The 14,026-nt window shown below is 56.4% G+C and overlaps 1 protein-coding gene across 3 annotated transcripts in view; it reads left to right on the top strand.

The window, feature by feature from the left end:
- The window catches only part of ADAR (adenosine deaminase RNA specific), a 55,071-nt gene that overhangs the window by 13,543 nt on the left and 27,502 nt on the right, over positions 1-14,026 (top strand). For 2 of the 3 annotated variants that reach the window (XM_077321811.1, XM_077321820.1), the window contains exon 2: positions 5,419-7,006. In XM_077321811.1, the coding sequence (XP_077177926.1) occupies positions 5,508-7,006 (1,499 nt within the window). In that variant the 5' untranslated portion in view covers positions 5,419-5,507. Of the gene's footprint in view, positions 1-2,274; positions 2,498-5,418; positions 7,007-14,026 lie in introns of those variants that run through there. The other variant, XM_077321802.1, reaches the window with a different exon arrangement.

Here is a 14,026-nt window from a genome sequence, read left to right as displayed (position 1 = left end):
CCTGAGATTACTAGAGAAGAAGAAGAGTTGGTTCTTATATGCCACTTTTCTCTATCCAAAGGAGTCTCAAAGTGGCTTACAGTCACCTTCCCTTTCCTCTCCCCACAACAGACACCCTGTGAGGGAGGGGAGGCTGAGAGAGCCCTGAGATTACTGTAGAAGAAGAAGAAAAAGAAGAAGAGTTGGTTCTTAGATGCCACTTTTCTCTACTCAAAGGAGTCTCAAAGCTTACATTCGCCTTCCCTTTCCTCTCCCCACAACAGACACCCTGTGAGGGAGGTGAGGCTGAGAGAGCCCTGAGATTACTGAAGAAGAAGAAGAGGTTGGTTCTTAGATGCTGCTTTTCTCTACCGAAGGAGGCTCAAAGCGGCTTACAGTTGCCTTCCCATTCCTCTCCCACAACAGACACCCTGTGGGGTGGGTGAGGCTGAGAGAGCCCTGAGATTACTGCTTGGTGAGAACAGTTTTATCAGTGCCATGGTGAGCCCAAGGTCACCCAGATGGCTGCATGTGGGGGAGCGGAGAATTGAACCCGTCATGCCAGATTAGAAGTCCGCACTCCTAACCCCTACACCCAAACTGGTTCCCAAGTTAATTGGGAACAACTGAAGCCATCTGCCTGATCAGTAGGTACGTTCAGTGTTGGGCTTCTCAAGGGCACAAGTGCAACTACTTGCCGCTACATTCTCACACTATAAGAAGCAGAACACTTTCTCAGGCGGCCCGCTAAAGATTTTGCAGGGCCGAAGCCTGAACCAAAGTTTCACGAACAAGATTTGAGTCACTATTTCACTCCTTTCCCGCCCTGTCTTCGTACGCCCACACAACACCTGTGGATTCCTGGCACGGGCCTGCCGCATCTTCTGCCGTCATCCCGCCAGTGTCTCGTTTTGCACCTGGAGAGGCGAGCGCGTTATCCGAGCCTGTCAACCAATACCCGGGGAGGAAAGCTTATGCCGCCCGCCGTACGCGAGCCTGCCCTTGACCTGCCTCAGCAAAGTCTCCGGCACACGGCGGGCTGCAGCCCGCACCTTGGCTCCGCCATCCGTCTGGGACCCATAGATCCTGAAAGACGTGTGTGGGGGGGGGGGGAGGACGATTGGTTTTCATTCACACCGGCCTCCGTCTTCTCTCGGCCACGCTCAATAACACCCCCCCCCCCTGTGTAGCCATGCATGTAGCGGAGGTAGGATGCCGCAGATAGCGAGTAGCGTTTTCCGAACTCAAGCCGGTGGCATATTTCACCCTCGGACCCAAACAGATTTACTTTCAGAGTGTCTGTGAATGAATGCCCCGCCCCATAAGCCCTGGGCATGCCCAAGGTAGCCGACCTCTTCCACCTCCGGCTTCTTGGGCTGCTCAGTCATCCCCGAGGCAGTGACATGGCACGATAGCCTGCCCCCCGGGGAGCCTGACTCAGAGGTGAGTGTGGAGCAGGGACTCACGCAGGGGGACGGCAGGCAGGCTCTCGGGCCCAGAGGAGCCTTCCGTTGGCGTCGGGGCAGGAAACGGAGAGCCAGCCTTTTTCTGGAAGCAGTGCTGGAGGCTTGACCTTAGGTCAGGCTTTCTCAGCCACGGTTTCGTGGACGTCTTTACCCCCCTAAACGGCTAACGATGGGCCGGGAAGGGTCCCCAGGTGGGCATGTACCCCGCTCTGTTTCCCAACCATATCCTGCACTTCTGAGGTTTATGAAAGCCTGAAGAATGTTTCAGGGGTTTTTTCAAGGGTAAAAAAGCTGAGAAAGGCTGGATTAGGTGTGGGTGTGGGGGGGAATTGTCTCGAAAGCCAACAAGCAGGGCCATTTTTCTCTTCCGCATGGCAGCCTCGGAGTCTCTGCCTCACAGGTGGTCCGGTCCCTGCTTCCCAGATGCTGATAGTAGCGGAGAGGCCGCCTTTACAATTCGGGAGAGGTGGTGATAAGCTGTCTCGAATCCCACGGGCTGCACAACTATCCCTTCTCTCCAATATACCTGGCGTGTGTCTAATTCCGATCAAGACTAAAGGGTGTGTGTGTGGGGGAGAGGGGAGAGTCAAGCCCCTCTTGGTTCACCTGCCCAGTTTCCTGGCCGACCTCCGGGGCTGATCGGTTCCCTTTTGGCCCCACCCCCTCCGTCTGAAATGCGAAACCTCTTAGCAGGCCTGGAGCAGGGAGGCTGGACTGCCCAGGAATTGAAAGCGAAACTTCTCTTGGAGTCCTGATAAGTGGCTCTCAGCAGCAGGGTGGCAGCAGCTCTGGGGAGGGGAGGGAAGTGGGTGGGTGGGCAAGTGGGTGGGCAGGTAGAGCTCTAGCAAAGCACCTTCTCCCCTTTCTGCTTCAAGGTAGCCCAGAAGGAGGCCTCTGCTGGCACTTTCCCCATCGCTAATAGTCTGTGTATTGTGGGGGCGTTGTTGTTGTCATCGTTGTTGTTGTAAGGCCCTTAAAACTCTCAGACTGGAAGCCAGAGGCCCTCCCTTGCAGTGCAATGCCCGGTTCTTACCGGGGTGGAAGGAGAAGAGGTAAGCTCTGATGTCCGAAGATTCCCCCTCCCTCTTCCTGCCCGCTTTGAACGGCCGCTTGGATATGCTTTCTCTTTCTGCCTTCTCTCCTCCTCTTTCGTTTCCGTCCGGGGCTCAAAGGCAAACGGCTGAAGCTTTTCCGCCCCGGGATGTTCCCAGCACGGAGGAGTCTGCATTTGAAGGAAGGGCAGGGGGGAGTTTAATCTGTGGCTTGGTTGAAGGGCAGAGAGCTGGAACGGACAGGTCCAGATTGGGGGATTTGCGGAAGGAGCCTGGAGAGGACAAGGGGACTCAGCAGGGTGCAGTGTTGCAGATTCCACCCTTCAGAGCAGCCCTTTCCTCCAGAGGAATTGATCTCTGTAGTCCGGAGGTGAGCTGTAATTCCAGGGGGTCCCCAGGCCCCACCTGGAGCCTGGCACCCTTAAATCCACCCTCCCAGGCAGCCCTTTTCTCCAGAGGAATTGATCTCTTTAGTCCGGAGGTGAGCTGTAATTCCAGGGGGTCCCCAGGCTACACCTGGAGTCTGGCACCCTTAAGTCCACCCTCCCAGGCAGCCCTTTTCTCCAGAGGAATTGATCTCTGTAGTCCGGAGGTGAGCTGTAATTCCAGGGGGTCCCCAGGCTACACCTGCAGGCTGGCTTCCCTGCAAGAGGGTTTACGTGTCTGGCTGAGCCCACCCGTCCCCGTAATGGGTGTCCCTCGGTGCCAAGCTCAGCACCAGGTAGGCTCGAGGTGGTGCCGATGTCAGGGGGCCTTTGCCCCACAAAACGGGGACTCTGCCATTGCGGGCTCAAGAATGGAAGGCCCAGCTCCTTCTCCCATGGCCGTTCTCGCCGTTGGATGGCAGAGTTTCGATTCCGTTTCGTGCATGTCGTTTCTCAGCTGCGTCCTGCCTGCGTGTCCGACCAGGTTTCTTAGGAGTTTTTTAGAATCAGGCCAAGAGATCAGCAGTCATGAACGACTTGAGGCCAGTCACAGGTGCTTTGCCTGACCCATCTTGGGGTGGTTGTGAGAATAAATCCGGAAGGGAGAAAAGACGCCAAATCCTAGGTGTTTGTGTGGGATACAAAAATCCCCACTGTCTTTTATGTAAGGTTTGCTCTCTGAATGCTCAGCACAAACTAGTAGATCCTCTGATAGTCTCTCTTGCCCCGGAGGGATGGACCAGATCCAATGGGATGAAATTAATGCAAAAGAAATTCCGTCTAAACTTCCGGAAGAAGTTGCTGACAGTCAGAGCAGTTTCTCAGTGGAACAGGCTTCCTCGGGAGGTGGTGGGTTCTCCGTCTTTGGAGATGTTTAAACGGAGGATGGAGAGCCATCTGATGGAGAGGCTGATTCCGTGAAGGCTCAAGGGGGTGGCAGGTGACAGTGGATGAGCGATAGGGTTGTGCGTGTCCTGCATTGTGAAGGGGGTTGGACTAGATGACCCAGGAGGTCCCTTCCAACTCTATGATTCTATGATCAAAAACAAAGGGTCGGTTCTCTTCCTTTCTCATCCCCCTTTCTCAGTTCCTTCTAAATTCCCTGCTGCCAAGTTTGGACAGAATTCACCCCAGATGGCTCTCTCTCTCTCAGCCCTCTCCCCAATCTCGAAAACACATGCTTGAGTCCAGGGGCACCTTCAAGACCAACAAAGTTTACCTTTTGGGTATAACCTTTTCCTGCGCTCACTAAAGCTTCTACCCAGAATTAACCTACCCAGACTCAAAGGTGCCCCTGGACTCCAGCGTCCTCCTGCTGCTTCAGACCCACCCACCTGAAATAACAGCTAGTACTCAAGGTGCTCCTAGGCCAGCCTTTTAGGAAACTGGTTTATTGATTGCCCTGTTCTCACAGAGCAGTTCTCCTATGTAAGGGATTTGAGAAGGACTAAAAGGGAGACAAGGAAGGGATGGAAGCAGGGACATAAAGAGCTAGAGCCAGCATGGTGTTGTGATGAAGGGCAGTGGTTTCTAATCTGGAGAGCTGGGTTTGATTCCCTGCGCCGCCTCCACATGCAACCAGTTGGGTGACCTTGGGCTAGTCACAGTCCTGATACTGCAGTTCTCAGTTGGCGTAAAAACCAGCTCTTCCCTTGTCACTGTAGTCTCAGAAGGGACACGAAGCAAAGGGGGCCTAGTCTTATCCACAGACCCTTCCGCCCAGATATTCGCACAAAGAGCAAGCCCATCTTCAGGATGGTGTTTTTCTTTCTACGCGCTATAAATATATATCCCCTTTAACAAATGACCACTGAGTATTAAATGCCATAGTTCATGGCACAGAGGGATTAGCCCTATGTGCGTTAGGTTTTATACCCTGCTTTTCACGACCGGAAGGAGTCTCAACGCGGCTTACAGTTGCCTTCCCTTCCTCTCCCCACAACAGACACCCTGTGAGGGAGGTGGGGCTGGGAGAGCCCTGACAGGCCTGCTCTGTGAGAACAGCACTATCGAGACTGTGACTGGCCCAAAATCACCCAACTGGCTGCATGTGGAGGCAGAGTGGGGGCTCAAACCCAGCTCTCCAGATTAGAAGCTGCCACACCACCACACTGGCCCCATCAACAACTCCGCGTCTATTTGTCGCCTGGCAAATTTTGAATCCATCTGAACTTACTGTGAAGGACAAGCCACGCTGAACTTACCGTGAAGGAGAAGCCACGCTTGTTCAGTGCTGGGCTGGGGGAAGGCCCTCCTCCTCGTACCCAGAGCCTCGGAAAGCAGCATTTTGGTCTTTGAAGGAGAAAGCCGGTCTCCACGTGGCTGGCGTAGGTTTCTCTGCTAGGAGCTTGCTGCACGGTCACCGGGAAAGCAATCGCAGCTTGATGTCCTCTCGGGACAGAGCAGGAGGCTGGTCAGGTGCGGCAGCCGGGGCTGTGCGGAGCATATAGCCCATGCCTGAAGCGTGCCTCATTCTCTTTGTGTCTTTTCTTACAGGCCTCGGTGCAGCAGCCCCCGCGGGTCGCGGCTCCTTCTCCTCCGGCGCACAAGTGCCCCCTTTCTCCCTCGCGCCCCAGCAGCACGCTATGAGCAGAGGTGTCTGTCAAGGCAGAGTTTCCGATCAGGCGTTCCCCAAACCCAGCGGCTTCTGTCACCCAGCGTTCTCCAACGGCCCTCTTTTCCCGCAGGCAGGAGGCCTCAATGAATTCCGGCAGCAACAGATCCTCTTCCTAAAGGGGGGGCAGAGCCCGGTGCAGAGGCCCCCCGTGTATCAAGGCTACCGCCCGGTTCCAAGTCCCTCCCAGCTCCCAGCTCCCTCCAGCTGCTCCTACAACTCCCGGGGTGCCGCCAGAGGTCCTCCGTATAACAGCTGGCGGGAGCCGAGCCAGCCTTTGCAACCTCTGCGGAGGCCCGCCAGCAGGAACAACGTCAAGGGCGAGGTTGATGGGTTGGTGCCTCAGCTCCAGGGGCTGACTCTCGCTGGCCCGGAGGTTGAGCAACGGCTGCTCGAAATCTTACGGCAGCTGGAGCCCGGGGGCACCGAAAAAGCTCACCAGCTCGCCTGTAAGCTCCAGGTCAAAAAGAAGGAGGTCAACCACCATCTCTACAAGCTTCTCAGCCAAGGGAGGCTGTGCAAAATCGGGGAGACCCCTCCCCTGTGGAGATTGGCAGATAGCCCCAACCCTCGGGGCGCAGCCAGAGAAGACCCTCGCCCCTGCCAGGGGGGGCTGCGCAGAGGTCCGGCCGCTGGGTCTCCCGGTCAGAGCACAGAGGCTCCCACCGATTTGGAAGACGGTTCCGATCCGGACATCATGGCTGAGGTCAAGGAGAGGATCTGCAACTACCTGTTCGGCGTCCCGGAGTCCACGGCACTCAACCTCGCCAAAAACATTGGCTTTTCCAGGGCCAAGGATGTGAACGCCACCCTCTACACCCTGGAGAAGACCGGAGACGTGCGCAAGGAGAATTCCGCTCCCCCAAAGTGGTCCCTGACCGACCACAAGCGACGGCGCATGCAGCTCAAGCTGAAGGCCGGGGAGGTCCAGGAAATGGCCTCGCTCCTGCCGGATCCGGCCCCGGAGGCTCCGGCCCCCGTCATAAAGCAAGAGCTGCCCACAACTGTGCCAACTCCTCCTCCTCCTTCGCCGCCACCTCCTCCTCCTCCTCCTCCTCTGCTGCAGGAAGGCGAGGCAGAGAAAGTTGAGAACGGGCAGCAGCTGTCCGAGCCAGCGGAGCCGCCGGGAGATGGTTCCGCTCCCTGGGCCGGCCCCCCTCGCAGCAAGAGAGCCCGGTACCACTGGTCCACCAGCTACGACTTCGAGAACGGCAAGTGGGCCACGGACGACATCCCCGAGGACCTGAATGCCATCGGCAACCCGGACGAGACGCGGTGCATCATGGAGTCGCCCTTCTCCCCCGGCTACACGGCTCAGTTCGAAACGGCGTTCCTCTGCACCCCTTTGGAGAAGCTCCTGGCCTGCCAGAAGAAGAACCCCGTGAGCGGCTTGATCGAATACACCCAGTACACGTACCAGCACTGCGAATTCGTGTTGCTGAAGGAGAGCGGCCCGTCGCACGAGCCGAGGTGAGGGCGGGTCTCTGGGGCCGGGGGGAGGGCGGAGAGAGGCAGGCTTTGGAAGAGGGCTCTGACCTTTTGGTTGTCTCGTGTAACGCTGCCGAGGTGATTACGTGGCCACCTTTCTCCGTTAAGTAACCGAAGAAGAGCGTTTCGCTGTCCTGCGAGTGTCTCTTGTTGAGATCGCCTGCTTGGCGCGGTGGGGACTGTTGGGTTTTAGTCCTAGGCAGAGGGTTGAAGAAGAAGAAGAAGAGTTGGTTCTTATATGCTGCTTTTCTGTACCCGAAGGAGTCTCAAAGCGGCATATAGTCACCTTCCCTTTCCTCACCCCACAACAGGTACCCTTTGAGGGAGGCCTGATATTCCTGCTGGGTTAGAACAGTTTTATCAGTGCCGTGGCGAGCCCAAGGTCACCCAGCTGGCTGCATGTGGGGGAGGAGCAGGGAATCAAATCCAGCTCACCAGATTAGAAGTCCGTACTCCTAACCACTACACCAAACTGACCCTATGGGGCTTTCTGCAGCAGAGGAGTGGGCTTAAGTCAGATGGGCACATGGGCCTGAGAGGGACGAGTGAGCCCCAAGACAAGGACGTGGTCTCAAGTCTCCAAATTGAGGCAGACCGGGAGAGGGAGGGCTCGGAGGGATGGTCCGTTGCTCAGCTCTTGAGGCCTTTTGGTCTGTGCCCAGGTTCGTGCCACCTGGCGGACTTTTCTTCCAGGCCAGGTGGGCCCTTCTTCCAGGCATAGAGCGAAGGTCCCTGGGGAAGCGAGTTTCCTGCATTGTGCAGAGGGTTGGATTAGATAGAATCATAGAATCATAGAGTTGGAAGGGGCCATACAGGCCATCTAGTCCAACCCCCTGCTCAATGCAGGATCAGCCCTAAGATCTGCCTTCCTCTACTTTTTTACCACTGGGAAACCCCTGAAACTTTTGTCAGGCTTCGAGAAACTCCAGGAAGTGAGACCCTTGTATAGAATACGGTTGGGAAGCAGAGCAGTGTACATGCCCACCCAGAGCCCCTCCCCTTCCCACCCCCTCCGGGCCCATCTTTGGCCATTTTGGGAGAGGTGGGTGGGTTGATGTGACCCCCCTAAGGTCACGTCACTGGATAAATGTTAGCAATTTTTTAAAAACATATATATGTTAAAAATTAATTAGCTCCCACCCATTTGGGAAAAACTTCCAGGGCCGTTAAGAAACTCCGGGGTTTCAGGAAACGCTGGTGAGGAAGCCTGAACTAGAGGGGTTACCTTCTGGCTGCACATTTCTATTTGTCGGAAGGAGTTGCGTTGTATCTCCTCCCCCACGTTGGGCACACCTCACAACTAAGGCTGTAGCTTCAGGGAAACTCTTTGTGAAGCTAGCCACGCTCTCTGCCTGTCCGTGCGCCCCAGGTGACTCGAGGCTTGGATTATGCATCAGCAGGCAAGAGACGTAAAGGTCCACGTGGGCTGCTAACTTTTGGGGATTTCACCCCCACGCAGCGTGGGAAAGTGGTTAAGAGTGGCAGCTTTTAATCTGGCTTGCTGGGATCGATTCCCTGCTCCTCCTCCACCTCATGCAGCCAGATGGATGGCCCTGGGCCAGTCACAGTCCTGAGCTGTTCTTACAGAGCAGTCCTGTGGGAGCTCTCTCAGCCTTACCTCCCTCCCAGGGTGTCTGTTGTGGGGAAAGAATAGGGTGCCTAAGGAGGTGGTGAGCCCCCACTCACTGGCAGTCTTCAAGCAAAGGTTCGATACACACTTTTCTTGGATTCTTTAGGATGCTTAAGGCTGATCCTGCGTTGAGCAGGGGGTTGGACTAGATGGCCTGTATGGCCCCTTCCAACTCTATGATTCTATGATTCTATGAAAGGGAAGCCGCTTTGAGACTCCTTTGGGTAGAGAAAAGTGGCATATAAGACCCAACTCTTCTTCTTCAGTAATCTCAGGGCTCTCTCAGCCTCCCCTCCCTCACAGGGTGTCTGTTGTGGGGAGAGGAAAGGGAAGGCAACTGTAAGCCACTTTGAGACTCCTTCGGGTAGAAGAAGAAGAAGAGAGTTGGTTCTTATATGCCGCTTTTCCCTACCTGAAGGAGGCTCAAAGCGGCTTACAGTCGCCTTCCCTTTCCTCTCCCCACAACAGGCACCCTGTGGGGTGGGTGAGGCTGAGAGAGCCCTGATATCACTGCCCGGTCAGAGCAGTTTTATCAGTTCTGTGGGGAGCCCAAATTGACCCAGCTGGTTGTATGTGGAGGAGTGCAGAATCGAACCTGGCATGCCAGATTAGAAGTCCGCACTCCTAACCACTACACCAAACTGGCTCTCAGTTTTGTCTCAGAGAAAAGCAGCATATAAGAACCAACTCGTCTTCCTCACATTTGCTCCAGCTGCTTCTCTGGAGTGTGCCAACACGGCTGGCAGTTTCTCCCTCCCGAATTGGGAAAGGGCTCCTCGGTGAAAAACAGGCAAGGCGTGAAGGAGCAGAAGTAAAGAGCTGGGGCAGGAATGAATGAATGAATGAGAATTCAATCCTCGGTAACGGCTGCAAGGGGAAAGGGCCTGCCCTCTGGGTGTTGGGTGTTGGGTGGCTGAGGAAATATATTCTCCCTGCAACTCTTCCTGGAGCCGTCCTGCTTTCAAGGAGCAGGCACCCGCTGCCTTACGGAGGACACCTGGAGCACCTCCCACCTGTCGCTTCAAACAGCCAGAGGGTTGGGATTTTATTTACTATAGCAGGGGTAGTCAACCTGTGGTCCTCCAGATGTCCATGGACTACAATTCCCATGAGCCCCTGCCAGCGTTTGCTGGCAGGGGCTCATGGGAATTGTAGTCCATGGACTTCTGGAGGACCACAGGTTGACTACCCCTGCTCTATAGACTTGCTTGGTTGCTTGTCAGAGGCAATGCGTTAAAAACACGCTCAGCCTCTCTCTGTATTTAGTTTTCTTTGGCCTTTTCCATTTACGGACGGCTGTGGCTCTGCGGAAGAGCCTCTGCTTGGCATGCAAAAGGTGCCAGGTTCAATCCCAGGCGTATCCAGCAAAAAGGACAGGGTGATAGCAAAGTCTTGTATGAGACTCCGGAGAGCTCACGGGGAGAGTCTCTGCTTGGCGTGCGGAAGGTCCCCAGTTCAATCCCGGGCATCTCCAGTTAAAAAGTCCAAGGCAGTCAGAGATGTGAAAGACCAACGCCTGAGAACCTGGAGAGTCGCAGCCAGTCTAAGGCAACATCTGGGGAAGGCCTCAGCCTCTCTGCTCAGTGGCTGGTTCTCCAAAGGGACTGGCTGGCCCCTGTGTGAGGCAGGAGGCTGGACTGGAGGGACCCTCCCTGGCCTGACCCAGCAGGGATCTTCTTGTGTCCTTATGAAGGGAAGGCCTCGGCCTCCCTGCCCTGTTGCTGGCCCTGCAGAGAGACTGGCTGGCCCCTGGGTGAGGCAGGAGGCTGGACTGGAGGGACCCTCCCTAGTCTGACCCAGCAGAGCTCTCCTTAGGTTCATATGTTCTCAGACGTCCTTGAAAGGCCTTGGGTGCAGCATGCAGGCCTGGATTCAAATGGATCAAAGCATCTGTGTTAATTTGGAAAATAATGGATTACCACTGTTTGATCCCAGTCAAATGCTCTCTACCGTGAAGAATGTCCCTGTGTAGGCGGCAGCTACAGTCCATTATTTTACTGGTGGCTGTCATTTTTCAGTAAGGCTGGGAGGGGTGGGGTTCTCTTCTGCCTCCTCCCTGCAGTATTTACAGTGAAGCTAAAGAGGTCTTCTTCTGTCCCCCCACTGATGTGCATATCACTCTGCAGGACAGAAATGCCTCGCTGCTTCCTCAGCACAACGACTTCTTCCAGCAATCGGGCAGGGAGGCCGAGGACTTCCCCTCATAAGGACACAGGAGAGCCCTGCTGGGTCAGACCAGGAAGGGTCCCTCCAGTTCAGCCTCCTGCCTCACCCAGGGGCCAGCCAGTCCCTCTGCAGGGCCAGCAACAGGGCAGGGAGGCCGAGGCCTTCCCCTCATAAGGACACAGGAGAGCCCTGCTGGGTCAGGCCCAGGAGGGTCCCTTCAGTCCAGCCTCCTGCCTCACCCAGGGGCCAGCCAGTCCCTCAGCAGGGCCAGCAACAGGGCAGGGAGGCCAAGGCCTTCCCCTCATAAGGACACAGGAGAGCCCTGCAGGGTCAGACCAGGGACGGTCCCTCCAGTCCAGCCTCCAGCCTCACACAGGGGCCAGCCAGTCCCTCTGCAGGGCCAGCAACAGGGCAGGGAGGCCAAGGCCTTCCCCTCATAAGGACACAGGAGAACCCTGCTGGGTCAGGCCAGGGAGGGTCCCTCCAGTCCAGCCTCCTGCCTCACACAGGGGCCAGCCAGTCCCTCTGCAGGGCCAGCCACAGGGCAGGGAGGCCGAGGCCTTCCCCTCATAAGGACACAGGAGAGCCCTGCTGGGTCAGACCAGGGAGGGTCCCTCCAGTCCAGCCTCCTGCCTCACACAGGGGCCAGCCAGTCCCTCTGCAGGGCCAGCAACAGGGCAGGGAGGCCGAGGCCTTCCCCTCATAAGGACACAGGAGAGCCCTGCTGGGTCAGACCAGGGAGGGTCCCTCCAGTCCAGCCTCCTGCCTCACACAGGGGCCAGCCAGTCCCTCTGCAGGGCCAGCCACAGGGCAGGGAGGCCGAGGCCTTCCCCTCATAAGGACACAGGAGAGCCCTGCTGGGTCAGACCAGGGAGGGTCCCTCCAGTCCAGCCTCCTGCCTCACACAGGGGCCAGCCAATCCCTCTGCAGGGCCAGCAACAGGGCAGGGAGGCCGAGGCCTTCCCCTCATAAGGACACAGGAGAGCCCTGCTGGGTCAGACCAGGGAGGGTCCCTCCAGTCCAGCCTCCTGCCTCACACAGGGGCCAGCCAGTCCCTCTGCAGGGCCAGCAACAGGGCAGGGAGACCGAGGCCTTCCCCTCATAAGGACACAGGAGAGCCCTGCTGGGTCAGACCAGGGAGGGTCCCTCCAGTCCAGCCTCCTGCCTCACACAGGGGCCAGCCAGTCCCTCTGCAGGGCCAGCAACAGGGCAGGGAGGCCGAGGCCTTCCCCTCATAAGGACACAGGAGAGCCCTGCTGGGTCAGACCAGGGAGGGTCCATACAGTCCAGCCTCCTGCCTCACCCAGGGGCCAGCCAGTCCCTCTGCAGGGCCAGCCACAGGGCAGGGAGGCCGAGGCCTTCCCCTCATAAGGACACAGGAGAGAGAGCCCTGCTGGGTCAGACCAGCGAGGGTCCCTCCAGTCCAGCCTCCTGCCTCACCCAGGGGCCAGCCAGTCCCTCTGCAGGGCCAGCCACAGGGCAGGGAGGCCGAGGCCTTCCCCTCCTAAGGACACAGGAGAGCTCTGCTATGTCAAACCAGGGAGGGTCCGTCCAGTCCAGCCTTGTTTCTCTTACAGTGGACTCAACCACTTTCTCTGAAGGACCAACAGCAGGGCAGGGAGGCCGTGGCCTTCCCAGAAACTGCCTTCTAGTATTATGGGGAGTTCCTTTAGGCACCATGGCTAACAACACCCGATAGACCTCTCCTCTGGAAATCTTCACTTAGGCAGGCAGAAGCTGTCCATGGTCTCCGGCAGAGGTCTTTCACATCACCTTGTACTTTTTAACTGAGATGCCGGGGATTGAACCTGGAGCAACTGAGCAGAGAGGTTGAGGCCTTCCCCTGATGTCGCCTCCTGGCTCTGAGATTCAGAGGTTCCCTGCCCCTGAATGTGGAGGAAGTTCTATTGCTCGTATGAACCTGGCTCTCCACCTGAATCTGTCTGAACATGGAGGGTCCCCTCAGTCCCGATGGCTGCCATTGATAGGCCTGTCCTCCATCCATCTATGCAATCCCCTTTTAAATCTATTCATCCACGTGGCCATCGCTACGTCCTCTGGCAATGAATTTCGCAAAGCAGTGCTTGTGTTGTAATTTGGCTCTTCAGTTTCTTTCCATTTCTTTCTCCGCTGGAATGGTCGCAGTAAAGAACAAACAAACAAATTGTTCCCTGTTTTTAAGTTACGTTCAAAAATAATTTTTAAACGGCGGCAGAATTTACTAATTTTTGTTTTTACAGTTAGCATAAGCATGAAACGTGGATGATTAGAGCATCTTTTTGTTGTCGTTGCTCTAAATCAGAGGTAGTCAAACTGCGGCCCTCCAGATGTCTATGGACTACAATTCTCATGAGCCCCTGCCAGCAAATGCTGGCAGGGGCTCATGGGAATTGTAGTCCATGGACATCTGGAGGGCTGCAGTATGACTACCCCTGCTCTAAATAGATTTAAGGCTTTAAAGATACTGGCCAAAAGCCTAGCTGAATAACTTCTGGAGATTGCACTAAACTAGTGTTTCTCAAGCTTTCTAATGCCGTGACCCCCTTTGGGTCACAGCGTTAGGAGGGAGGGAGGGAGGGAGGGAGGGAGGAAGGAAGGAAGGAAGGAAGGAAGGAAGGAAGGATAATGTTGGCTCCAAAGCAACGTGGGCAATGCTGGGGCTGTTCCCCTCATTCTTCCCATTGGTGTCTCTCCTACCTGCTGGCATAGCCACCTGCGTAGGAGTCCTGAAGGCAGCGTGGACGAAGCCTGGGTGTTCCCCCTGCCCGCAGCCACCTGAGTGGGAGGCTTAAAGGTGGTGCAGGCAAGGCCTCTCTGTGCCTCTTCCTGCCTGCGTGCACAGCCACCCGAACGCGAGGCTTGGAGGTGGACGGGGGCCACGCACTGGCGGGTCGTCATCGGCAAGGCCTCACATAGTGGGTCTCCCTCTATCCATGGTGCCTAGGGTGGGGCTTGCCTCCCCATACCTCCCAGCGCAGTGACAGTGGTGACCCCTGGGAGAAGGGTTGATCGAATCCCCCCCCCCCCCGGGTTGAAAACCGCTGGGGAGGGGTGGGATTGCATTACTTGTGTGGTTGGGAAATACCTGGAGATTTGGGCAGGGGGCGGTTTGGGAACATACCTCAGCAGGGAACAGTGCCTTAGCGTCCTCCCTCCAGAGCAGCCTTTTTGTCCAAGCGATCTGATCTTCGTCACCTGCGGAACAC

This window comes from Paroedura picta, chromosome 1 (genome assembly GCF_049243985.1).
Source record: "Paroedura picta isolate Pp20150507F chromosome 1, Ppicta_v3.0, whole genome shotgun sequence".
NCBI lineage: Eukaryota > Metazoa > Chordata > Lepidosauria > Squamata > Gekkonidae > Paroedura > Paroedura picta.
This window is presented reverse-complemented; position numbering and strand designations above follow the sequence as displayed.